A 25,527-nucleotide genomic window follows, 5' to 3' on the forward strand; every position below is an offset into this window, starting at 1 on the left:
CACCATCGGCTACCACACCTCGACGCGGATCAATGCGTATGGGCCCCCGGTGGTTTCACATAGAAAGACAACTTTGCTGCTCTCTCTGTCATCGTCAATGATTGACTGCGAGCCCTCAGCCGCGCAGTCGCAATGCCAAGTCGCGTCAGTGCCCTCTGGCTATTCTGCGGTGGAGGGTAGCATCGAGAAAATCAATATTGCTACGCAAAAGGCAGAAGCATGGAAGGGAGTCCGAAGGTGCCAGCCAAAAGGCGAGAGAAAGTCTTTCCCCCTTGCCAGCCTCATCACGCGTCTTGATGCAATTTCCTTTCCTTTGTCTGTTTTGCGTAACATCACGGCTGCATTTACGGTGAGGCTTCCACAACATGATGCGAGCGGCTGGACCTCTTCTCACCCGTTCTTGCTGTGCCGTGATGGGGGGATCGCGCAAGGGGGGGTGCGGAGAGAAGAGTGTGTATTACAATGTGAGGAATCGTCCGAGATGCATGTCTTGGAAGCACAATGGCTCTTGCAGCCCGTATGTCTCACCACTTTCGATCAAGCCAAAGCAATCATCTGTCACGATCAGCGCTGCTAGAGGTAGAAGCAGTCAACTCGGAGCTGGCGTGATCACACCTGGGTATTATACGGATCATCGGGGGGCAGGGCCCTCGACCTATCCTCAATGCTCGCTTTGCTGGGACGCTTCCAATGAGAAGCATTGGGCTGGAGTATCAAATACCATCCTGACTCCCAGTCCACACTCTTCCATACTTGCACAAAGCTTTCGTGCCCATGGCCAGCTTGAAGCAGAATTCCATCCCCATCAACTCGCAAAAGCATCAACTTGCCAGCTCATTGCTGCCGTCACTCACGGCAATACCATGGAGTCTATCTTGCAGGCCGAGGTTAGCACTCGCATATGCTTCCCGGCCGGCCGGCCGGTGATGTGCTTCAGCCGAGATTGCCAATACGCAGCCAGGGAATGCCCAATTCTAGACGCTTGCTTGCTGCAAGGGCGGACACAAGATGCGGCCTGGACGCTTACGTTCTGTCATGTTATTTTGGGCAATCATGGTCGATTGTTCGTCGGAAAAGCTCTCCGATATCAAGCAGCTGTTGTGGTAGTATCACTCTCGATTAGAAAGGGGGGGTTTCCGAATCCATTCATTCGGCAGACCCTGACCCTCTTAAGCCCACTTCTCATACATCACTGGATCGCATCACAAAAGCTATTGTTAGAGACATAGTCCAGCACTGACTGTGCTTCGACTTGCCGATTCACAGCCTTCTTTCTCTCAACACAGGAGTGGCCAATAGAGCGGTAGCTCAGCTGTACTGGCCCTGCAGCCTGCTACTGCACCCCATACTTCACCCTCCCTTCCTACAGCAACCTTTCACACCACCTCATCCATTTCATTCAACCCTCTCTGTTCAAGGGGAAAAAAAAGCATCAACTCCACAGGCCGGATTCCAACCCCTGACTTATTCCTTCTAGCCTCCACGCAGCTGCTGAACCAACTATTTTCGGGCTTTGCAGCAGATCCACCTCCTCCCGCCTCCCCAAAATCCATCATACCCATCCTCAACACCAAGGTCAAAGCCACAAAAAATCGCACGGCAAGTCAAAACACCCTCAAAAGAGGTTCAACCGCAAGCAACTCTTTGTATTTTTTTTGCCATACCGTGCGCACGCCTGTATCTTGCCTCAAAAGGGGCATCGCAATACTTCGTTGCAACTTTTCCATCTCCCCCATTCTTTTTTTTTTGCTCGCTGCCTTGTCCACGCCACTTTCTAGTGTAAATCTCCTCGTCACTGCACCTTGCATGTTCTCTACCTAAGCATTCCCCCCCACATCTGTGATTGTGTGCCACTGCCCGTTGTCGCCTGCTTCCTACCCGACAGTTCCGATTTTCCACACCCCCGTTTGCTTTTCTTCGCAAGTACTTTTCTCGGCCCTCAAACATGTATTCAGATCACGAGTTCTACTGGGCTGTTTGATCCGGTACTGGGCTGTGAATAGTGATTGAAGATCGGTTTACTAGATGCACGATGCACGACGATGAGTATGCTAACAGGCATCAATAACTCTGGACCAGTAATCTCAGGTCTTTTAGGAACAAGCGATGATTCATGAAGCATTACGTTTGTGCCCTGGTCATAACCACCAAATGATTTCCGGCCAAGACAATTCTTCAACTAGAGCTGATAGAAAAACAAGAATATATAAAGTAAAAAAAAGGGGGAAGAGGTATAGGAGCGCCTTATGTGCGTTTTCATCATCTTCTCCATTCTGATGGGTGTGCTCGTACCTCAGAGGACGGCGAGATTAATGCTGAGCTCTAGAGTACATTTCAATGGGCAAAAACCGTGCAATGGCTTTCCCCCCTCCCAACCTCTCACATTGTTTTCGTATTTTGTGTTTACCCCCCCCTTAAACGCCAGTGCAAAACTTGTAGCCAGGACTATCCATGCCTTTTGTCATTCCCTTCATGACTTGTTTCTCAGATGAGGAGGAACCCACTTGCCAGCGGTTCGGGTAGGCAGAGACTCTGCGGGAGGGGCAGAAGAATCCGCCTTGCCGTTCTCGCCGCGCCTTGAGCCGGCTCGCTCAAGAGGCTCACGAGGCTCACGAGGCTCACGAGAGTCGCGACCAAAGCTGCGAGAATCGCGGGGAGACTCCCGGGGAGCGTCGCGAGGTCCAGCGCTTCTGGTCGGCGGGGGCACGTTGTCGCTGGCACCGCCACTGGCAGTCTTGGCGGCTTCGCGCTCTCGCCAGCTGGGCTTGTTGCCAGAGCCAGCCAGCTGCAGCTTCGGGGGGCCGGATGGGCGGTCGCCCGAGTCGGTGCGCTCCATCGGGGGTCCTGACCGCACAGGGATGCCGCCCTCAGCAGCCTTGGCCTCCTTCTCACGTTCTCTGTCTCTCCAGCTGCCTGAACCGACAACGGGTGGTCGTCGGCCATCTGCGGCGGCGGCAGCAGCAGCAGGGGGGGTCTCTGGCCCCCTGAGACCTCCACGTTCCTTCTCTGCTTTGCGGCGAGCAAGGGCTTCTTCCTCGCGCCTCTGCTGAAGAGCTGCCTTCTCCAGCATCTCCTGGCGCTCCTTCTCGCGCTGCTCCTTGAGCTTGGCGAGCTCGGCCTTCCTGGCCTCCTCACGGAGACGCTGCTCCTCCTTCTCACGAGCAGCCTGCTCTTCCTGTTCACGGAGGATGCGCTCTCTCTCTTCGCGCTCCCTCTTCTCGCGCAACTTGCGGTCGCGGTACTCCTTCTTGCGGATGGCGATCTGCTTCTCCAGCTCGCGCTCGGCCTCCTTGCGGCGCTTCTCAAACTCGTCGCGGCGCTTGTCGTGCAAGTTGGCTCTGAACCTCTCGTACTCGGGCACCAGGCGTTCAAGGCGATGCTTGAGCTCTACGCTGGCCTTGTGCTTCTCCTCGGCTTCCTTGAGCGTCTTGGCCTTGACCATCTCATAGATCTTGCGGTCACGCTCCGTCTGCTTGGCATAGTCCTCGGCCAGCTTCTTAGCCTCCTCCTTTCGGTAGGCTCGTTCCAAGTGGTCCAGTCGCTTGCCAGTGATGCGCAGCTTCTCGTTGACATCGTTCTTCTCACGCTCCAACTGAGCCAGCTTCATGGCACGAAGTCTGTTGCTGTCCAGGTTGTCCAAGTCTTCCAAGTCGATGTCGAGAGCCTTGTCGCTCATCTTGAGATCCGCAATCTGCTTCTTGAGCTCCTCCTTGCGGACGCGGTCGTGCTCGGCCTTGATGCGTCGGGCCTCACGCTCACGCTGCTCCTCAGCCAGACGCTTGTCCTCGGCTTCTTGCAGGGCCTGCTCCATCAGTCTCTTTTGGCGGGCCTTCTCCTTCTCCCTCTTGGCCTGCAGTTCAGATGCCTCTTCCTTGCGCTTCTGGATAATCTCCTTGCGAGCGAGGGTCTCGAGGTGCTCCTTCTCGGCACCAGCCCTTGCGCGGGCCAATGCAGCATCATGGGCCGCCAGACGTTCCTTGTTAAAGTTGGGGTCAATGTAGTGGCATGAGACGAAGAGCGACTTGGCAAGTCGAGTCAGCTGGGAGCGGACAATCTCAGAGGGAGTGCTCTGGAGCCGCTGCACGCTGCCGGCCTCGGCCTCGGCAGAGCCGGCGGAAGACCCGCTGTGGCCAGCCCTAGCTGATGAGAAGACATCGTTGTCGAAGCTCAGAACGCCGGTGGCATGGTCCATGCGGATGGCAAGATCACCCTTCTTGTTGCCGTTCATGATGAACTTCTCAATGGTTCCGCGAGTGACCTGGTAGGGCTCGGGGAACTGAGCCAAGCTCTCGACGAAGCTGAGGTCGACGGTTTCGTAGACCTGAGACAGCTGCTGGAACAGGCGGGTCAGGATAACCTGCTGCAGGGGAAGGATATACTTCTCCATCTCGGCATCGGCAGCGATCTTGGTCAGGATGGGCGAGATCTTCTTGCAGATGAAGAGGGGGTGGAAGTCCACCTCCAGGATGTTGTAGAGATCCCGAATTTCAGGAAGGGATCGCTGAATGATGGACTTGGAGAGAGCGTCACGGAACAGTCGAGATCGCGAGGGGGCCTGGCTCATGCCGAGCAGGGTGGTCAGGCGGGTGTTCTTGTTCTTGCGAGCCTCGTCAAAGTCGACCATGGCACCGCGGGATCGGGAGGTGCTGATGACGGGGATGGCGAGGGCAGACAAGAGGACAAAGGAAGCAGCTCGCTGGAGGTCGGCATCAGAGGCGGGGGGGTTGTCGGCCTTCTTGCCCTGGCCAGAGGCGACCAAGGCGGAGACCTGGCGCAGCAGGGTGTAGTACCTTGACCAAGCCGCAGCGTGGAAGAGGTAGTTCTCGCCGACGAGGAAGATTCTGGTCAGCTTCTCGTAGTAGTTGGCCATCATGATGTTCTTGGGGGGCCGCTTGCTGAGGTTCAGCAGCGTGTGGATATCCTCGACGCTTCGGAAAGCCTCCTGCCACAGTTCCAGCTCGACGGCAACGTTGAGCTGCTGGAAGCGGGTCTCGAGATGACGCTGCAGAGTGTCGGGGTCGCTGAGGTTGATGGCGTGCATCTGCGACGAGTACTTGGCCGCCGTCTGGACATGGTTTCGGAGAAGCTCGCACAGTCTTCGGAACTCGGTCTTTCGGGTGTACTTGAGACAGAAGTCGAAGGCCTGCATGGCAGTGCTCTGGTAAAGTACCTCGAGGCGGGCATTGTTGCGGAGAATGTCCAGGACGGTTCGGTACGCCTCCCAGAGGAACTTGAGCCAAGGAGTGACGATGGCACGGTCGGTGCGGTCACGAGACTGCTCGCCAGAGACGGTGGCGAGGAGGATGGACTCGGGGGTTTCGCTGGCTTCCAGGTCGTCGATGCTGGAGGTGGCAGCCGTGGCTTCGATGGTCGACTGGACTTCGTCGGCCTTTTGCTGGGCGGCAGTCACCTTCTCGACGGCGAGTTCGATGAACTTTTTCAGGACCAGCTGCGAGGCGGTCAGTCATCCATCCTTTCATCCATCTCCTCTCCATTTTCACATTTGCGGTTTACGCACCTCGATGGTCGAAATGTTGGTGTTCTGGGACAGATTCTTGTACTGGTACAAGGCGTCCTTGGCCAGCTTTCCCTTCTTCTGCTCGACGGACAGCTCAACCAGCAGGAGCATGACGGGCTCCAGCGAAGAGATGGCAGCGCTTCGAGAGCGCTTGTTGGTGATGTGCTCATGGAGCAGGGTCAAGGCCGTCTGGGCCTGGTTGACCCCGATCAGCTCGTGGGCGCGCTTCAGGACATTTTCGGGCTTTTGATGCGGCGGAGGCGGCTGTAGGAGGACGGAAGAAAACGAGAGTCAGCATCACGGCCCAACCTGGGTTCAATTGAATTTGCATGGGGGAGGGGCAGAGGCAGGCTGTCTTGCAGCTGGGGTCGGGGCCTGTCGAGGGCATCACACGCACCATGCTGGGCAATCTCCTCCACGGATCGACGGTGAGTCGGATAGGGAGATTCGGGGCAAAAGAGTCGCCGTCGCAGGCCTGAGGATTCGAGATGGGGCGCTGGCGTGGCCTCGTGGTGGTGAAGCGGCGCACTTGGAGGAATTTTTCATTTTCGTGTGTGGACGCTATCCGAGCATGAGGGGCTGCGGAACGGCGCATATCACGTGCTTGATTATGTCATGATCGGACTTTAGCTGCAGATGGACGAGGCTGAACAATGGACGAGTGATCTCAGCATGCAATTTGCCGAAACACTATGAGTTTAATCTATAAATACAGATTTTATGATATGGAATTGTTTGTAGCAGTCGAATGGTAATATTCGGGCCATATGGTAGCTCGCCGCAAGGGGTCGGCGTATTGCTTTGCGAAGGCTGTCGTACACACATGACAGACGTCGACTTGACAGCCTCATGTTTCCGCTTGTTCATCGGGAGAAAGCAAACGGAGCATATGCAAGAGCCCTTCATATCATGAGTAGCAACATCGTCCTTCTTCTCACCACAAGTGGATGAAGTCGGGATCAGCATTGTGAGCTTCTGTCCAGTTTGGAAAGCCTCAGTGTCAACTTGCAGGTTCAGATGCACGAAGTACAAGTAGTAGGTAGGTAGGTACCTAGGTAGCGACAGACAGCGTCACGTGATTGCTTAGTCATACGCCTACCCATTCTGATGTTGATTTGGGCAGGCTGCTTGTGATGTGAAGAAACATCGCTCCTGCAGCATTCGCGCACCCAGCACCCCCATCATGATGCGCAATCAGCGCGACAGCGACTTCCGCGATCGGTCGCGCGACCGGGGCAGGGAAAGAGCCAACCGCGACAGGGGAAGTTACGGAGATCGGGAAAGTGACAACAATCGTGAGAGGGAACGAGATGGAGACAGGCAAAGAGACACCCGCGACAGGGAAAGGGAAAGGGATGGAGCCAGATATCGCGACCACGGCGGAAGGCGCGATTATCGGGATCGTTCGCCAGATCGGGGCGGTGACCGATACGAGAGGCGGCAACGATCACGATCTCCCCGGCGCCACAATTCCGGCTTCAGATTCAAAGGCGACGAGCCGAGGAGAAGGCCGAGAGAAAACACGGAGAAGAGAGAACCCAGAGAACCCAAAGAACCCAAGGCGCCCAAGGCGCCCAAGGCGGCCAAACCCTCCGCCACTGCTGGACAGGAGATGATTATCGTCCACGTCAACGACCGGCTCGGCACCAAGTCAGCCATTCCATGCTTGCCTTCGGACACAGTCGGCCAGTTCAAGCTCATGATTGCCGCCCGCATTGGCCGAGAAGCCGGACAAATCATGCTGAGGCGACAGGGCGAGCGGCCGTTCAAGGACCACATCACGTTGGAGGACTATGGCATTTCGAATGGCGTGCAGCTGGATCTCGAAGTCGACACTGGCGATTGAGATGGTGCATGTCCGCCTTGCTCTTATGCTCTCTTCAAGACGACCGGCTCCATGTTTGTCGGTATTGGAATATCACACAGCTCTATCTGGCGTTTGTTCGATGAAATCAACCCGTACGTGGCATGAGAGCAGAACATGATGTAGTTGCCGCAATAACTGACGCCTACTACTTATAGCATTGTGGATGACCTCAATGTATCCGTCTCTTGTTTATCACTCGACGTCAGTGAACAACTGACACACTTGATCACGCTTGATACCCCCTTAGGTAGACAGAGAATAAAGCAAGGAAATGCTTGAGCAACGTGTTGGACTTTGTAGTCCTAGCTTGGTCTGTGCAAGGTGGAATGATCTCTTGACTTGTCCGTGTGTCGTGGTCCCAGTAGTAGTGCACTGGCAAGGCAATCCTCTGCGAGGCAGTTGTTGTCCAGATGCATTCGATCCATGATTATCAACTGTCGCGCCTGAACCAATTCCGAGTCTGCGATATTATGGCAATCAAGGCAATATGGCGTCGATTGCTGAGAGACACGAGCGCTGCAGTAGCGCGACGTTAAGGTGGTGTTAGCGCGGTACTAGACGCATCAGCGCCACTCCGCCCATCCGCACTGGTACGAGCAGCGAGCCTCGACTGGGGTCAGGTACCGCTTAGCACGCCGGCTACGGCAAGGGGTACATATGTACATTGGCTGATGCGACAGGGTCCCCGTCTGTTCAGTTGTCTGCCTTGTCGCCTTGTACAGAATCATAGTCCTACTAATACGAACTGCATAGTACTAGATGCTTGTACTACAGTACAACGGATTACATGAGCCGAGAAAGAACAAGGACGGAAACAGAATAGGCAGAGCCCAGTCAAGTCCACCGCGCCGGATCCTGGCGGTTTGACCAAGAGCTGAGCCCCCTGTCTGTCCAATTTCCAGCGCGGCGCACGTCCCCCACCCAGCAGCCAGACAGCCACCCGCCCAGAGCCGAGCGCAGCAGCAGCAGCAGCAGTTCCAGTTCCCTCCATAGCTCTAGGCAGCCCAGGCTTTAACCCGCCCCCCTAGGACCAGCACCTGCGACCCCCCTACAGGAGTCGAGGTGCAGCCCCCCCCCGGCCCCAAGTTACAGCGGGCTCCACTGCTAATTATCCGCCGGCAGCAGCCCGCTAAAGCACCGGTTCGCTGGTGCATTGGCTCAATCTCGTGTGGCGGCCGTTTCCCATCCAATCTCTCCTTCTCCCAGCCCAGGCGTTCTTCTCTCACTCCCTCACTCTCGCTCTCTTTTTTTGGCCGTTTCTGCCTTCTCCTCTCTTTTTCTCACTCACACACACACACGTAACGCACGTTTTCTCTCGCCTTTCGCGACCCAAAATCCCCTCCTCTTTCTCAATCCCCCCCATTTATTTGGAGCCTGTGTGTCGTCGCTGTTTTCTCGCGACTGAAGAAACGAGGGTTTTTTTTTTTTAAAAGATTTTCTTTATTTCTCTTCGACAGGTGGTAAGTCATTCATTGAATGCTCTTTTTTACCTCTTCCTTCTTCCATTGCGCTGTGACTGCGAATACGCCTAAGGGGCGTGGAAAGGAGAGCTGCCAGAGGCACCACCACACGACGCCCGGATCGTATGGCGATGGTTCAATTGAATGGGAGACGACGTGCACAACAGCAACGAAGAAGAAAAAGGGGGGACTGGTTTCAGGAAGATGGTCTCGTTCTTCATTGCGTCGTCGCCTGCAGCTTGTCGCGAACCAACACGGAGTCGTTTGTCTCGTCGCATCTGCCGAGTCTTGGTCGTGTCTCTCGCCTCGTCTCGCGACCGGTGCTGTCAATCACTCCTTTTGCATCCGTTGCACTGCGTTTCCCGTGCCGGCATCACGGTCGCGCCAAACGTGACGGCAGCAAACAATCACGCTCTTCTTTTTCCTATTTATCGTCGGCCTTGCTTGCTGCAGCCCCTCATTCAGCTGCTGTCGCGCCGCCAGACCGAGGTTGACTGAGGCTAACCGGACAACCGCATACAGTTCTCGCGCCAATCCGTCATCATCGTCCATCGACCCGGTCGACGAATCTGCGAGTCATCCATCGCTCCGATCCGGATCTAGTTCCAACTCGATAGTCATTCTTTTAATTCACCCTCCGTCACGATGCCTCAGTACACCTCTCGCGATGTCGGCGACCCGACTCAGATTAAGAAGACGAAGCAGTCAATGGCAGACCTGAAGCTGAGGCGCCTAACGGAGCTCAACAACAGACTACGCGAGGACCTGGACCGGGAACGCATCCCCGTCAGCACCGCCTCCAAGAGGTGAGCACCAAGACGCATCGTGACCATGGCGGGATAGGGAGTTGAAAGCTAACGCGATTGCCTGCAGCATTATTGCCTACTGCAATGGCACAAGAGATTACATGGTCCCGTCGGTATGGGGCACAGTACCAAAGGGCGAGGATCCCTATGCGCCTCAGCAATCCGGCGGCTGCTGTGTCGTCATGTAATTCCGTTTCCCGACGTGTTGGAGGAACGACCATGGATGATGAAGGAGCTCTTGGCGTGGGATCGATTTGTTTTTATTCCCCCTTGTCGTGTGACGAGGGCTTTCTTCTTTCTCTCTCTTTGATTTTAAACGCAACGCATACGCAGCTGGAAACGGGCAGCGAGCCAACGACTTGTCACGCCGACACACCATCCAAAACAATAAATACCTGGTTCGGAAGCCTTTTACGAGAAACTAGAACGGGACTCTGAGCTGGATCGACACAGTCTCAATGATTATATCAATGCTATGCAGGGAAGAGGAGACGGGGGGAACGAGGTAACAAAATGGGGGGCGGCAGTGTTGGTTGTGACCGAGGACAGCCCCCCACGCTCCCTTTCCTACGAGTTATTTTCCTCTTTTTTTTCTTTATTTCGTTTTCAGCTCTCTCTTACTTTTTAATAAAGCAGTCGAGCGGTTTTTCATCGAGGCTCGAGTGGATGGGGAGAGAGAGAGGGACAGAGGGGGGACGAGAGATATCCAGTTAAAGGAGTCTACTGTTGGTTTTCTTGGGGAAAGCCGGCTCCTTTTAGCATGCATTAATTCTTGATTTCTCCATGGTTCCTTTTCCTGTCCAGTCAATGCCCGCCCTGTACGCTTGTGGTCTTTTCTATTCTTGCCTGTTGCTTCTACGTTCATTTAGTGGTTGGAGGGGGGTGGTTGCGGTGAAGGAGTGCTTGATGGGCAGTTGGGGAGGCGGTGGATGTAGTGAATAGTGGTGTGTGGAGTGTAGATAATTGATGGGTGGATGTTTATCCTGTCGCTCTTTTCTTGATGAGTTGTGATGTACGGCGTGAAGCTGTAACTGCTTGAGCCGGCTCCATCGTGATGCTGGCTCGCTCTCCAACGCGCCTTGTCACGAGGAAAAGCAGCACTCTAGCAGTTCGCCAAAGATTCCCGAAGTTCAAATTGCAAATATATGGTTCAGTACGCCTTGGACGTCTCTCGTCTTCCTGACTTCACGGGCAAAACTGATGGCTCATGATACAGTGTGACCAATGTATGCTACGATGTCGTGGTGTTTTGCTCAAGGCAGCTGTCCTGTGCACGTGAGCGCGCGGAACACCTATGAACACGGTGCCATTGAGGATGCTACCCCTGAATGCTATATCAACGACGCATTCTCCATCATGATGTCTAGAATATGAGAGCAGTCAATATCTGCAGATACCTCTGGGCGCCTTTGAAACACTCGAGAACGAAAAGTACTTTGAACAATTATTGATATCTGCAAGACTTGCACGTACAAAATATAGATCGAAGAAAGTCGCTCATTCGGTAATCTCCACATAAATAAGCTGCTCCCTTAAGCTAACCGTTGCCGTTCTCCGTATAACCCCCGAGGCTTACATCAAGACTCACTCCTCAACCACGCACCTCTCGCATCGCAACGCAGTGAACTCCCTACCAACCAGTCCTCAATCACCACCACATCTCAAACCTCACCGAATCTACTCAAGCGAAAATCCAAGCAGCCAACCAAACCCAAATGGCCACATCAACACCCCCCCAACCCGCCCCAGCGCAAGCAGCAGCCCCCATCACGGCTCCCCTCCCCCGAATAACGATCCAATTCTGCACGCAATGCAAATGGATGCTCCGCGCCGCCTACGTACGTCCCATCCACCTTGCCCCAACTTCCACCAAATCTCCCAATCAAAAAACTCCAAACATACCCGTATCAAATCAAAGCTAGCAACAAACCAACCCAAATCATCATCATTGACAAAAAAAAAAAAAAAAGTACGCCCAAGAATTACTATCCACATTCTCCCTCTCCATAGGCGAAATCGCCCTCCAGCCCTCCACAGGCGGAACTTTCATCGTCACAATCTACCACCAGCCCTCTTCCTCCACAACATCATCTTCAGGGGAAGCAGCAGCAATCCAAAGCACAACCCTCTGGGACCGCAAAACAGACGGCGGCTTCCCCGAAACAAAGGACCTCAAGCGTCGCGTCCGGGACGTCATCGAACCGGGGCGCAATCTGGGGCACGTTGATCGCGATCATCATCGCTCATCCCCCTCCACCGCTGCAACTGCAACTGCTGCGGCTGGGGCTGCCAACTCAGCTTCTGCAGCCACTTTGGCTTCTTCTGCAGCTCCTACGCAAGAGGCTGCTGCTGCTGCTGCTGGCCCGGGATCATCGTCGTCATCATCATCATCAGCAGCAGCGGCAATCAAGGAGGGAAATGATGCTCGACAGGACGAGACTTCCCAGAAGCAGGCTTCATCGGGGATTGTCTGCGAAGACTGCGCTTAGAAGAGAAGTATTGGTATCGAGAACAAGGGCAACGACAGTTGGAAACTGTATATCAAAAGTGTACTACAGTACTACATGCTAGAAGGAAAAAAAAAACCCCCCGGTCAATGTCAGAAAACGTCAGAGAATATGGCGTTTATGTCTTGAATTCAAGTTTTTTTTTTTTTTTTTTTTTTTTTTTTTTTTTTTTTTTTTTTTTTTTTTTTTTTTTTTTTTTTTTTTTTTTTTTNACCTCCCATGTTAGAGATTCACCTCTTTGATATTGAACTCTACTGTAATCAAGACGCCCAATGCGGCATCCACGTCTGGTCTACCGACACAAGCTCTCCATTTGTCCACCGCTCGCGATGAACAAGAGACGACCACAAAACGTCCTCGTAGCCACATGAAACAAGCCCAGGTTACACGGCAGGCATCTCTCATCGTTTACGCGCGTCAACGCCTCGGACTAGAGTACGGCTACGTCATCTGATGTACGCAGATCCAGACCGGTTAAAAGTGACATGATGTATTTTTTTGTGTAAACGATTTTATCTGTGAAGCTAAGAAACAGCCATTTGTCATGACAAAGTTTGCATGTTTGGGACATTAGAGGCGATGCGAGCGAACCGCCGAGTCGGTACATTAATGCAGGATGGGCTCGGCGTGTGCTTCTCCAAGCAACCCGTCATCGCCACAAGGCCCAGCGACGGGTGCGGCGGAACAGGTTGCAGTATGAAGAGTCGGAGAATCAAAAAGGAAAGTCGGCGGTGGTAGGTCGTCGAGGCGGACACCGTCAGCCGGGAGGCCGACGGGCATCGTCTCATTGTCTTAACGCCGTCCGAACCTGATGGACATCTGTTAGCATAACCGATACTTCGAGATTCGGGGACCAATAGAAGCAAAGACATACTTTTGTTTCTTCTCGGCGGGCTTGAGGATCTAGACGGAAAAGCAGCGTTAGCCGGGAAATGATCAGGAGAGAGGCCAAAAGTGGGTTGCACAAACCTGGAACGAGCAGAGCAAGCTCTCGTCGACGCTCATCATGGCACCGGCGTTGTCAAACTCGCCGCAGTAGTTGGGCGCGCTAAACAGGGTGACGAGCTGGCGCTTGGAGAAGAATTCGTAGCCGTCTTCCACAACCTGGTGAGCGCGGCAGATGAGGTCCATGTCGTGCTTTTGCAGGAAGCGCGACACCACGTCCGGGCCAAAGGTGAAGGACACGCCACGGTCGTTTTCGCTCCAGCCGGTGATGTCCTTGTCGGGATCGGACCACAAGAGGTCGCACAGCAGTCCGCAATCGGGAATCTGAGGCGGAATGTTAGCAAGATGTCCTCGGTGGGTAAAGCATACCATGACGATATTCTGCAAGGGGCAATTGGGTAGCAGAAACGTACATCGGTGGGACGCATGACGCGACGAATCTGCTCCATCGAGTTCAGATCGGGGCTGAGGCCTCCGTGCATGGTGAAGATCTTCTCGTCAATGATGGCGGCAATGGGCAAGCAGTTGAAGCAGTCGGTAAATGTCTTCCAAAGCTTGATGTTGTAACGCCTCTTGCACTCGTCGTAGAAGCCGTAGATGCGGTTGATGGAGGCGCACTCGTGGTTGCCACGAAGAATGAAGAAGTTCTCAGGGTACTTGATCTTGTAGGCAAGGAGCAGGCAGATGGTCTCGAGAGACTGCTTGCCACGGTCGACATAGTCGCCCAGGAAGAGATAGTTGGCCTCGGGGGGAAAGCCGCCATACTCGAACAGGCGCAGGAGATCATAGTACTGGCCGTGAATATCGCCGCAAATCTGTTACAGCATTGCGTCAGCATACGCCACTTATCCGGCAGCTCCCGATTCTCTTCTCTCTCTGTTCCTCTTCCCCTGCAGGCGACGGCGGCGTCGGCTTACCTTGATGGGGGCCTCCAGCTCAAGGAGGATGGGCTGAGAGATGAAAATCTCGCGGGCCTTGGTGCACAGATAGCGAATCTCCGTCTCGAGGAGCTGCACCTGCTTTCCAGGTCGGCTGCCTCGGACCTCGAGCAGCCGGTCAATTATAGAGTCGAGATCGACCTCGTGCTGGTCAGCCATCGTAGAGATGCTCCCCGTGGGAGGGACGGCTCGCGGATATCGGATTGATGAGCCGAGAAAGGCTGCGCGTTATAAAGAGGGCGAGGAAAAGAAAGGGAGGGCGTGCTGAAAAGCAGGCCGGTGCGCAAAATGATGCGGCCCTCGATTAGAAGGAAAGAGAAAAATGCACGACAGATGATACACTAGTCAAACTATGCAGTCTCAAAATGAAGAGATGATCCTATCGTCGAGAGTCAGAAAAGAAGAGACGACAAGAATCATCAATGGCGTGGGCCAGGCCATCCGAGGAAGCAGGTCCCCTCCCGCGGTCGACGAAAAAAAAGAAAAGAAGAGCAGGCAAGGACACAAGGCGAGATGGCAGGCAGAGGCCAACGTCCTGATGCGAGGGGGGGGTTTAGATGGCCCCCCTCCATCTAGCCACCAAAGGACGATTGCCGCCGCGATGCCTCATCACGATGCTCTTTTTTTCCCTCTTCTTCTCCCTTCTCCCCTCTCTCCCAGCGCCTCCTTCCCTCGTTGAAATGAGGGCAAGGAGACAATCGCCGACGGGATGGTGCGTGGAAGCCGAGGAGCAGCAGGAGAGCGAGCGCGCATCGCCAGGTGGGGAAATAACTAAGGGCGAAGAACTCACAAGCTGTGCGGGCAAAAGGCCTCTCTTTTGGGGGGGGGCTCAGAGCCAACGCGAAGGGGGGAAATAACAGAGAGGGCGCAGCGGAGCAGAAACAGACGTTCTAAACGCGCGATGGCTTGCTCTCGTGGTGATGAAGACGGGCTAAGGTAAGATACTCTGGTAGGAGGGAGCCGCTGATGATGCAGCCGTCGTTCGCCGTGGGTGCCTCAGAAAAAGGGCTCGTCGCTTGAGGGTTCGGTTGGGGATGGCTTCGGTGCCTTTTTCCCCCCTCTGTCGTCTTTTGTTTTTTTGGCTGCTGCTTCGGCGGCGTCGTCGCGTCTGGAAAGTCCCGGCAAAGGGGCAAACCGCTGAGTTTGATGACTGAAGGCTTTGATGATGGACGATGAGGGAGATCGTCGGTCGTCGTGGGCAAATGAGGCCGTCCTTGTGTCAGAGACTGGGTTGACGGGGGTCGCTTTGGGGTGGTGGCAGAGGGAAGAGGGAAGCAGGCTTTTTTTTTCCCTCCGCAGGCGAAAAAGAAGGGAACAAGTGGGTTCAGGTCAGGTCTGCAGGTGGTCCTTCTGTTGCCGCGCAGTGCCGGGGCGACGCAGCGAACTGGAGGTGGCCTCTGCCCAGGCCGGCTCAGCTGGCTTACGGGGCGCTACGGCCTGTATTTACAGCGCATTTGGGGGGAGCTGAAGGCGCTGAGTTGGGATCGCTGGGGGACTATCGCGGGCGTTGCTCGATGATTCATCCAGCGAGACAGCAAACATACGACTTGAGGAAGGTGCCCGATTCTCACGTGCTATAGACTGGTGGTGTCTCCTTCTGCATCTGCGTCTGCATCTCCAGTCCCCATCTCTCTCTTTCTCTCTCTCCACACATTCTCTATTCTACTCATATCTTCAGCAAACCCTCGACATCTTTGTGTGTCAGGAGAAAGGAATGCAGCCCGCCAGGGATTCTGAAGAAAAAAATCAGAAAAAAAATCGTCCGTGTCCTGGCTGCTCTGAAGCGGCCTGCTAGCGCCACCCTCTGCCCAGGATAGTCTGGATTGGACCTGGTCTCTTACCCTCGCCGAGCTTACCTTGTCTTAGCCGCAACTCTCTCCAGGTCCAGGTCCAGGTCCAGGGCAACGTGTAAGCTCTCGTGAGAAACACGCCAGAGCTAGCGAAAGCATCAGTTCGCACGCATCGACGGCGTGGCTCGCAGTGCTGGTGGTGTCGCTGATGCCTCTGCCTCGTGCTGGCTAGGCAGCATCAAGAAGAGCCCGGGCTGCCGCCACAAGAAATTGAAGCCTCGTCCAACCGCATACCTACGATAACTCTTTTCGCGCCATCCCAAGTTACAATAGAAGAAGAGCCAAGGCACAAGCCACGGACGCCCGCCAAACCCGCGCCGCATCCGGCACTGCCCCTCTGCAGCATCGCTGCATCCCATCGCATCTGCATCCCCCAGCTCCAGCTGCCTTGATTCCGCGCCCCTCTCCTCTCATTGATCACAGCAGGCATCCATCCATCCATCCACTGCATCTTGCTCACCACCGCACGATGCAGCTGAAACCAGGTTTTGGCCCTCGCTTGCTTCGGCTGTGCATCTGATCGTCTTTCCTCTCATTTATACTTCATTTCACTCGCTGATCCATCCATCGGCTTGGATTCTTCTTCACCATCCTCTGTTTCTCTCCTAACAACTAAAACTAGACCTGCAGCAGCGTCTTCGGCTCAGCTCCGTGCTCTTCCCAACTTGGGTAGGTAGCTATTGGCTGGCCTGGGGCCAAAGCCAACAAGCATCCGCTCGTATCGCATCGCAGGGCATCCGTTTTGAAACCGACAGGGGGAGCCAATCAGTATCGAAAATCGACAGAGAATTTGAAAAAGGAAGCCAGACTTGCCAGGCACAAGAAAGCCCTCGGCACAACTACTGAGATTTACAAGGTAAAAATATCGCCATCGCTAGATGCTCAGTCAGGATGCTGCCCAAAAGGGGAAACAAAACATACACAGCTCTCTCAAACCCTAGGACTCCCACTCGCACGCGGTCTGCATTTTGTGATGCATCGATTTCCTACACCAAACCCCCGGTCTCTTGTGCTCTCCGGCTTGCCCTCGAATCAGATGCTCTTCTCCTCCTCACCCCTTCTTCTGCTGACGAGTCCGGCACCGGGACCAGACACCCATTGCTCCACCCTCCGATTTTTTTTCCCATTCCACTCGCCGTCTCCTTCTTCTTCGCACCTCCTCTTTTGAAGTTGTCAACCAACAGGACTCGGAGCCTGGGATCGGGGGGCGAGGCGCTGTTCGTCGCATCGGCCAATGGACGCGCGGTACCCTGCAGGCCCGCAATTCCGCCTCGTTCCTTTGTTGGTGAAAGCTCGGATTTTTGTGGATGGAAACCGGAGCCCCGTCTTCGTGCCAGCCTGCCCTGATATCCTAAGAGTACGGATACAGTACAGGCACAGAGCAATGTTGAGCTGCGATCCAGACGAGCCAGTGTTATCTTTTGTCTTGAAAAATCTTGAAATCTTGGGCCAAAAGCCTCGAAAGCCATCAAAGCCATATGTCCGCAAAAATCAAAGTCAGCTTCACAAAAATAGAAACCTCTAACAAAGCTAATCTCCAAGCCATCACCCCATCAAATCCATCATTATCCATCGTTTCCCCATCCATCTCTCCGTACGAACTCCGTTCTACGTACTCCATCACCCAATCTGCTCGTACCACCCGCCTCTCGACTCACCCAAATCCCGTCCAGTCCGCGTCCGTCCATTCAACCCCGCCACCCCGCAGAACAAACTTGGAAAAGCAGCAACTGGGCTTCAGACCTCCTTCATTACCTAAGGTACTATGGTAGTAGCTCGGGCCATGAAACTTTGTCGTCCTATCAGCGGATATTCGCAGCCTTGCTTCCTTGCGTGCAAACTTCCTACCGCAAGCCTCGTCGACGCCACCAAATGATTTTGTATGCCCGGTTATTCTCATTCTCAGCATCACAACACAGAGCATCAACATCATGAGAAGTCGATTTTCGCATCAGTTAAATTTATTGCCAATAGAACAAAAGTCTGAAAACTAGTGAAATCAAGATATCCAACTGATGACCTTTTCAGCATTGCATGGTGACATAAGAAATGGTTTTATATACCTGATTATTCTCACTATAGGATCACAAAATATCAACATCATGGTAGGTACCATAGGATCACGAAATATCAACATCGTGATAAATACAATTGAATTTCACCTCATCAGATTTTTGTTCTGTATAAAAATCTGAAAGAAAAACAATGAATCAAGACATTCAGTTGATCCTCTTCTCATCATTGCATGGTACCATAACAACCGAATTATACATACATACACGGGTTCGTAACAGAAGCCATTCGACTCGAATACCTTCATTAAATCCTACACCATAAGAAGAGGAACTTCCACCGGGATCAATAGAGAAAAGCTCGTTTGTAAACTCCTCGGCCATTCCCCCCGCAAACAGCGCCCTCTCCCCTTACTCATCCCCTCCTCGCCGAATCAGTTCGTCAGAGGACCTAATGCAGGCTGGCCGGCAAAGTCGCCTCTCTCCACTCGTTCCTCCAAAGATTCATGAGAAAGAAGGGAAAACGAAAATAAAACGTTCAATGGGAATAGCCAGTCGAACAATGACCAAGAATAGAAAGGGAAAAAAAAAAAAAAAAAAAAAAAAAAAAAAAAAAAAAAAAAAAAAAAAAAAAAAAAAAAAAAAACGACCACTAAACTGGCCGGATAATGGGTGTATCAATAGAGGGCGGAAAAAAAAGTGAAGAGTGTAAAGGAGAAGAAGTAAAACAAATAGCAAATGCTGCTGTCCCTCCCAACGCCAAAGCCTTATATACCGATGCTTCATCATAAAGCGCTCAGTCCAAAATGAGAAACCGAGAGTCAAATAACGAGAAAAGGAAAAGAAAAGAGGGTTGCGGATAGAAGAAGAGCAGGATCCCCCCGTGGGGGAAAAACCCACAAGAGAGCAGGGAGCTCATTCAGCCCACAACCATCCTTGGGGCTCGCCCTACCGCCGTCTAGTCGCTCTCCGTTTCTTTATTCTACTCGCCTTATTCTTGGCGCTCCCTCCGCTCGATGCCCCCTTGGGCTCCTCCGTGTCCATCGCCGCGGCCGCCACCGCGTCGTCAAGGTCGATGCCAAGGTCCTTGAAGTCTTCGTCATCAAGATCCGTCAGCTCCTCGCTGAGCGTCCGCACCGCATCCCGACCAGCGGCCCAGTGCTCCTCGAGAATAGACGTGCCGTGCGGCTCGAGGGCCTTGAGATACCACAAGACGCCTCCTTCCGAGAGAGGATCGGCCGACTCGTTACCCAGGCTTCCATTACTCTGCGGTGGGGTGGGCGGCCCATCCTGGGATGGCCGGTTCAGGACAACGTAGCTGCTCGTGCTGTTGGGAGGAGTCTCGGAGGAGATGGCCGCCGAGTTGATCCGCGCCGACTTGATATTCATCTCGGTGGTTATTCCAAGCCCCCCCGATGATCGGCCGGTCATGATGCCGAGTCCCACGGTGTTGACCTCGATGCTGTCGCCTTCCTCCTCCACCACACGGCCGCTGTCTTGTCCATCCTCTTCATTCTCGGCAGTGTCCATAAGGTCACCGCCGTTGGAAACGATGACACTCCCGCCAGCCAAAGACTCGCTCTTAATGGAAGGATGGGCTTCGGAGGATGGGTCAGGCGCGTCCAGCATAATGGTGTCTTCAGCCGCCGAATCATTCGCAAGGTGGCCCATTGCGTTGGATTGCCGCCCAATATCGGCGCTGGCTTCCAGGAGGGTCTCTAGCTCCCTCTGCAGTCCTTCAGACGGCTTTGTAGAAATTTCCGACTCAACCTGCAGCGACGCTTCCAGCAGCGGCTGTACCGCCTTGAGGATGCGCTTTCCTAGCTTGCGTCGCTCTCGTATGTCTGAGAAGGTTGACACAGCAATGGAGTTGGCATCGTTGTTGGCGCCGTTGTTATCGTTGCCTGCCTCTCCTTCCCCCGAGGCACGTTGGGTGGAATCTGAAAGCTCGGGCGGATTCAGGATACCCTTGCCGATGATGTCGCCAAGGTCTTGTGCAAAAGCCAGAGTGTTGACATATACCCGCTTGTCGACGCTGGCTTGCAGTTCGGTCAAGCCAGCTGTGAAGAGTCCCTTATCTAGTCTGTGAATGACCAGTTAGAACAAACGCTCTCATGCTGATCGGTATGGTAGCATAATGGGCTAGAATGGACAGGGGAAACTCACGAAATAGCCTTCTCGACAACAGGCACCAATAGCTTGGCCGTTGGAAAGTAGCACTCGTCCACAAAGTCCTGCTCCAGCTCGGCAGCCTCCAGCTTGAGCTGTTCGCGCTGCACAATGTCGTCGGCGATGGACTTGAGCTGCTCCAGCTCGTGGATGATGCCCTGGGCAAACTCGATGCGACGGGCCAGCCTTGCCTTGCCGCTGGGACCCATGGCAGCAAAGTTGCGCCTTGTCAGCTCCATGGAAGAGAACGACTCCATCTGCAGCTGCAGCCGCTTGAGGAGCGCGGCACCCCTACGTGCCTCCCTCTTCAGGGTCCAGTAGCGACAGGCCTCGCTGAGAAAGTCTTTGCGCTTCCCAAAGGAGAAGCGCTGGATGGATGCTTCGACAATGTCGAAGACGACCTGGGGGATGATGGGCGCTCCGGATGGCAGCTTCCACAGATTCTTGGGAGGCTGCCCCTTCTTCTTGTCGCCCAGGATCGCCAAGTTCTTAGCCCCCATCATCTGGCTCTCGTCGGGCGGATGTTCCGTAATGGCAGTGCGATGCTGCGCGGCAATGACGTTGGCCATGGCTTGGTTGTCGGCCCAGATACGGCCACGCATGTTCCTCTTATAGAACTTTTTGGCGGCTCGCGTTGCCTGATGGACCTGGTTCTCTTGGGCATGATCGGGAGGGCAGTGCTTATCGCAAAACGCTTTGAGAACCATGCTGCCGTCCAGAACAGCCAGAGTGCCCTGGACAGTCTTCATCTTGAGGAATAGCCGGGCCCTTCTGGCACAGGTGACGTGGAAGGCTTGGTAGCAATTCTTGTTGCCGCACTGGATGCAGGCGCCCATTCTCTGCCGACAGATGTAGCAGGTCAGCTTCCACCGGGTCTTGGGGACCTTTTCGACATCCATGACCGGCTCCATGAAGGTGTGGTTTCCCAGAGACACTTCGGGAATCCACATGGCACAGAGTAGATGTGCCCATTTTGACGAATTTGTTTGCTTGAAAGCGCCGTCTGTGTTGGGGCAAAAGATGCAAGTCTATATGAAGAGAAGAAGAACGATTAGAGGCGAAAACTACAGAGAGTGAGAATGATGAAGGGGGGGAGGGGAAACTCTTACCGGAATTCCGCGACCGCACAGTTGGCATTTCCGGCAAAGCCACTGGCCCTCCGGAATAAAAGGCACACCGTAGCATTCTTGGTGAACCGCGAGATTGCAGCCGTCGCAGAAGACAATGGCGTTTGTGTTTTCGCAATCTCCATCGTCGCATATGGCGCACTTGCTGTCCGGCTCTTCGCCGCCGTGGGTCTCGCCGTTAACGGCCACGGCCGAGCTGGACCGCGGGCGATGCGTTTGCGGCGGCTTGGGGTTGGGCTTTGGTATCCGCCTCTCGAGGGCGTGCCACTCCTTTTCGATCTTGGTCATTGTGATTTCAAAGATCTCGCGCGTGATGGCCTGCAGCTCGTTGGCCTTGCGCTGGGCGTTGTACTGCTCGAGCCACATGTCGTCCTGCTCATCCATATCGTACTCGACACGGCCAAGCCTTGACTGGTGCCCGTGGTCGTCGCCGGCAGCCACCGAGTACTGCTCGAACTCGTCATCTGCATTGCTGTCGTTGGCCTTGATAAGTGTGCGTTCGGATCGGATAAAGTTGTCGCTTTCTTGGTAGCCGACATTGCTCATAGCCTTGTCAACGTAGCGTGCCTGGCCGAAAGTCTTGCTTTCAAACAACTCGATGCGGTTGGTCTTTCTATATGACGGCAGTTTGAGGTCAAGTCGCTCCTTTGGTGTCTGGTTCTGGATGGGGAGGATCTTGGGGGTCTTGGGCGTGGGAGCAAAGTCGAGGGGTCGAACGTTATAGAAGCTGACGACTTCGCGGGTGGACCGGCGAGGGCGTCTCGATGATGGGGTTCCGGCAGCCGAGTCGTCGATGTCGCCTTCTGGGCCGCGCGCCGCCTGCGGGTTCGGCGTGTTGCCCGTCGAGGCCGGGTTGACGGGCTTGGACGGCGTCATGGAGTCCAGATGCGGCGTGGCAGGCAGCGGCGCATCCACCGCAGGCGTATTGGGCGCCTCGTGCCCGGCAACCCCGTCGACGTCGTGGGCGGCAAAGATGACAAAGGGCAGGTCTATATCAAGGTTTGGATGGAACTCCTCCCAGCTGCGCTCCTCGCGGGGCTTGTAGTCTTCGGCCTGCTTGACGGAGGCAGCCATGGCGGCGGCGGATCCCCATCGCATCTCGTCGCTGTCTTCGTTGGCAGCAGCCCGGGCCCGCGTGCTCCGCTCCCGCCGCGGGGGCATGGAGGGCGAGGCGCCGTTGAGGGCAAGCCGGGCGGTCGATGTTCGGGATCGCGACCCCGTCGTGGTGCGGGCCGTGTCGGGCGTCTGGATGGCGTCGGCGTCGAGATACCGCCCGCCTCCCCCAGGGCCGCCGGGCACATATCTACGACGCTTCTGGGGCGGTTCCGAGGCGGCAGCGGCGGCGAGGGAGGCCTGTCTGGCGGCACGCGCAGCGTTGGTCGAGCCAGGCGGACGCCCTCTGCGCCGGCCGGTGGGCGTTCGACGGGGAGTTGGAGAGGCCGGAGCCATGATGGCCAGCAGAGCCAGGCGGTGTCTACGGAGGCGAGGCGGCGCTGGCGATGTATCTGCAGCAAGACAGGTCGAGGCGAGGCTGCGGGCGTCAGACGATATCTATCGAGCCTCAGTCGAGGCTATGCAACGAGGCTGGCGCTCGAAGGGCGCGCGCACGGGGACGAGAGACGAGGCTCGGCGACGGGCTCTGAGGATCCTTCGGGGCTTCAGGCGGCCCCGTAGCAGCAGCGCGAGCGGGCGGGATCATGTGCAGGGCAAAGGAAGCCCTCGTGTGGCGAGCAGTCGATGGGCGATGGCAGCATCAGGGGACGACGTGACGTCCAAACTCGGCGGGCGGCTCTGCCCTCTGCTGGAATCTCGGGGGGGGAGCGAGCGAAAAACAGACAACGCGTGAAGGCCTGCGCACGGGCCACCTGCGGGCATCTCGAACGGTCCTAGTCAGATCCGGGCCGCGCTTGGGCGCTTTGGGACTAGCCGCTGCAGCCTTGCCGAGCTGTGTTGTGCCTGGGAGATGCGCTAACCGATGTGAACTCGGTTGTTTGAAGAGTTGGATGAATCTCATGAGGAGATGGACTCTACCTCACTTTGTGATAGACTGACTTGCTGCATGTGTTTCCATTAGTAGCTTCACCGACCCATATGATAGGGTGAATGCAAGTAATCGACGACAGTGCACATGCGTTCTTCAACCAAGATCGATCGCATGACATGTGAAGCGGAGCCGGCACTCGCCAGCATCTGCATCCGACACGACATGCAGCGTGATAAGTGTGCGGCACTCAACCGCATCTCCGTCCCCGTCCACACAGCCAACCGCCGCAAGAACGGCTTCATGTCGGGAGTGGTCATGATCTGGCAAAACCAAGTATGCCATACCGTGTGTCAATAAATGGAGATGGAGAAAGATGCCATGACAACGTTCAATCAGTCCTCGACTCATGACCACTCCAACTCCGTCTCCTCCTCCCATCCATCCTCTACTTACAACTCTCATGACCCCCAATCTGCTTCCCCACATCCCCAATCGCGCGGGAAGCACTCTAACCATAACCCAAACGACCAGACCATCAAGCCCACTCCCCGGCAATCGGCCTAATTACCATTCGATCCCAAACCCCTGGGAAGCACAGACAGACAGAGTGCAGAGCAGCAACCGCCCGGATCCCCTTCCACTCCCCCCTGGTCCCTCACCCAATCACACCTCGCCCCGTCAAGTTGCTTAGTTAGATCGGCATCGGGTATCTAGTCTGATGCATGGCCGCCACGATCCATCCAGGCACCGCCGGCCGCAAACCCCCGGATTCCGATTAGATTGATTGGGTCCCCTCCCCCCGAAGGCAAAGACAAAGAGGGAAACCGGAGGGAAATGCGTGGGAGAAGAGTGGTCCACCCTCTTTACGCTTGCTCCCGTCAGCCCCGAATCCAGTCTGGGGGGTTCCCTTTTGCATATGTCTTGCCATTTGGTATGGGTTGGCTTGACTGTTTTGACTGCTCTGTCTCAAACAATGGCTGACGATTGTCGTGATGCGACCGAGGTAAATGACAAAGCTGCAGAAAGCCGGTCATGACTCGGGAGTATATGTACTAGTTGGCGAAATGGCGCTTTCCTCAAGGCTCGTGGAAATGACCGCATTGACAACAGCAGAAGCCGTAAAGTCCATCTGTATGCATGGTGTCTAATGAATCTTACACGAGGATGCCCAAGCTCAAGGGAACATGCAGTCGAATTGTGGTACAGAGCCTCGACAAATAGAATGCGCGATATCATGTAGAATCTCGCGTATAATGACCATAGCAGCTTGTCGGATTTGCTCAGACCCTGGGGTGATCTTCGTCAAAAAATTAGCAGAGACTGAGCTGCGTGAATTGAAAAACCTGCGCAGCGCCATTAATGTGCGCGGTCCAGGAGGAGAAAGCAGGCAACAGACAGAATGAAAAGAATGGAATCGCCGAGAACACCGTCCGTCAGCTCAATATGCATACGCCAAGAACCGTCAAATAGATCCTCATTGCCGCGACTAACAAACAGTTTGTTGCTCCCACTGAACCAGAGTTTTACATATAGGTAGGTAGGCAAAGATTGTCAGCTGGTTTTCATCTTGTCACTTCGGGACAACTTGTCATAAAAACCCTTCTTACGCACATGGTGGAGCAGCGTTAGGTATTGATGTTCCGTCGCAGAGACTGCGCTGTCGTGGTGGTGTGGGCTTACTTACATGTGCGTGTACATGCATTGCATCATCATGCTGCCAGTAAGGTATATGGCCGATAGGGTGTCCCCTAACAACAAGCTTGAGACCATGGATGCCTACCTATCCGTTGATTGCTCGCTACCCAATTAGTTGTGCATGTCCTGACTTGACTGATGCAAGTACTAGGTAAGGCTAAGGTGAGCATGGTAGGTTGCCAAGTAGCCAGTCATAGGGAACGCAAAGCATCACAATGAGACTCGCAACAGTGCTGGAAACTCGCTTGCGTATCATTCTTCCGCCAACAGCTCATCAGTCTATCCACTCCTATTCCTCGTTTGCCAAAACCATCTCGACGCTGAAAAGCAATGGAGTGCCAACCAGAAGCTACAAGGACGGAGGAGCACAAGACACAGGTGTCCGTCTCCCCTCGCCGCAACGCCGTTTCCAAGGCAGACAGAAAAAGAGATCGCAGACCCAGCTCATGCCACTGGCTGCTCTCCGCCAAGACAACAAGGAAACAGTCATGCCAAAACAGAAAAAATCATGCAGCATCCATACGTGACAAGCCCCCTTTTTTTTATTTCCTTCCCAGCCTCTGAACATCATTTGAGTGAACCATCCGTGAAACAAGACACAAGAAATCAAGAGAAAAGGGCTTCAAACAAGCCCTGCAGGCAACAGCAA

General features: G+C 54.6%; 6 protein-coding genes across 6 annotated transcripts; 3 read left to right on the forward strand and 3 right to left on the reverse strand.

Annotated features, from left to right (window-relative positions):
* Positions 1-2,470: 2,470 nt before the first annotated feature.
* On the reverse strand, positions 2,471-6,621 carry CCMA1212_002070 (Eukaryotic translation initiation factor 3 subunit A; the record flags this gene model as incomplete). Its single annotated transcript, XM_073699472.1, has 4 exons — positions 2,471-5,449; positions 5,519-5,782; positions 5,916-6,046; positions 6,618-6,621. The coding sequence occupies 4 exons, from the start codon at positions 6,619-6,621 to the stop codon at positions 2,471-2,473; spliced, it is 3,378 nt and encodes a 1,125-aa protein (XP_073562395.1).
* Positions 6,622-6,701: 80 nt separating this feature from the next.
* On the forward strand, positions 6,702-7,364 carry CCMA1212_002071 (Ubiquitin-like modifier HUB1; the record flags this gene model as incomplete). The annotated part of the gene is made up of 1 exon (XM_073699473.1): positions 6,702-7,364. The coding sequence occupies one exon, from the start codon at positions 6,702-6,704 to the stop codon at positions 7,362-7,364; it is 663 nt and encodes a 220-aa protein (XP_073562394.1).
* Positions 7,365-9,490: 2,126 nt separating this feature from the next.
* On the forward strand, positions 9,491-9,839 carry CCMA1212_002072 (uncharacterized protein; the record flags this gene model as incomplete). The annotated part of the gene is made up of 2 exons (XM_073699474.1): positions 9,491-9,651; positions 9,719-9,839. The coding sequence occupies 2 exons, from the start codon at positions 9,491-9,493 to the stop codon at positions 9,837-9,839; spliced, it is 282 nt and encodes a 93-aa protein (XP_073562393.1).
* A 1,622-nt stretch (positions 9,840-11,461) lies between these two features.
* CCMA1212_002073 (uncharacterized protein) lies at positions 11,462-12,140 on the forward strand (the record flags this gene model as incomplete). Its single annotated transcript, XM_073699475.1, has 2 exons — positions 11,462-11,489; positions 11,662-12,140. 2 exons carry the CDS (start codon positions 11,462-11,464, stop codon positions 12,138-12,140), a joined length of 507 nt encoding a protein of 168 aa, XP_073562392.1.
* Positions 12,141-12,942: 802 nt separating this feature from the next.
* CCMA1212_002074 (uncharacterized protein) lies at positions 12,943-14,200 on the reverse strand (the record flags this gene model as incomplete). The annotated part of the gene is made up of 5 exons (XM_073699476.1): positions 12,943-12,949; positions 13,033-13,061; positions 13,128-13,427; positions 13,517-13,918; positions 14,021-14,200. The coding sequence occupies 5 exons, from the start codon at positions 14,198-14,200 to the stop codon at positions 12,943-12,945; spliced, it is 918 nt and encodes a 305-aa protein (XP_073562399.1).
* Positions 14,201-18,851: 4,651 nt separating this feature from the next.
* Positions 18,852-22,648, reverse strand: CCMA1212_002075 (uncharacterized protein; the record flags this gene model as incomplete). The annotated part of the gene is made up of 3 exons (XM_073699477.1): positions 18,852-19,986; positions 20,070-21,100; positions 21,182-22,648. 3 exons carry the CDS (start codon positions 22,646-22,648, stop codon positions 18,852-18,854), a joined length of 3,633 nt encoding a protein of 1,210 aa, XP_073562398.1.
* Between the last annotated feature and the right edge of the window lie 2,879 nt (positions 22,649-25,527).

Source organism: Trichoderma ghanense (genome assembly GCF_004382785.1).
Source record: "Trichoderma ghanense strain CCMA-1212 chromosome Unknown scaffold_1, whole genome shotgun sequence".
In the NCBI taxonomy this organism is placed as follows: Eukaryota; Fungi; Ascomycota; class Sordariomycetes; order Hypocreales; family Hypocreaceae; genus Trichoderma; species Trichoderma ghanense.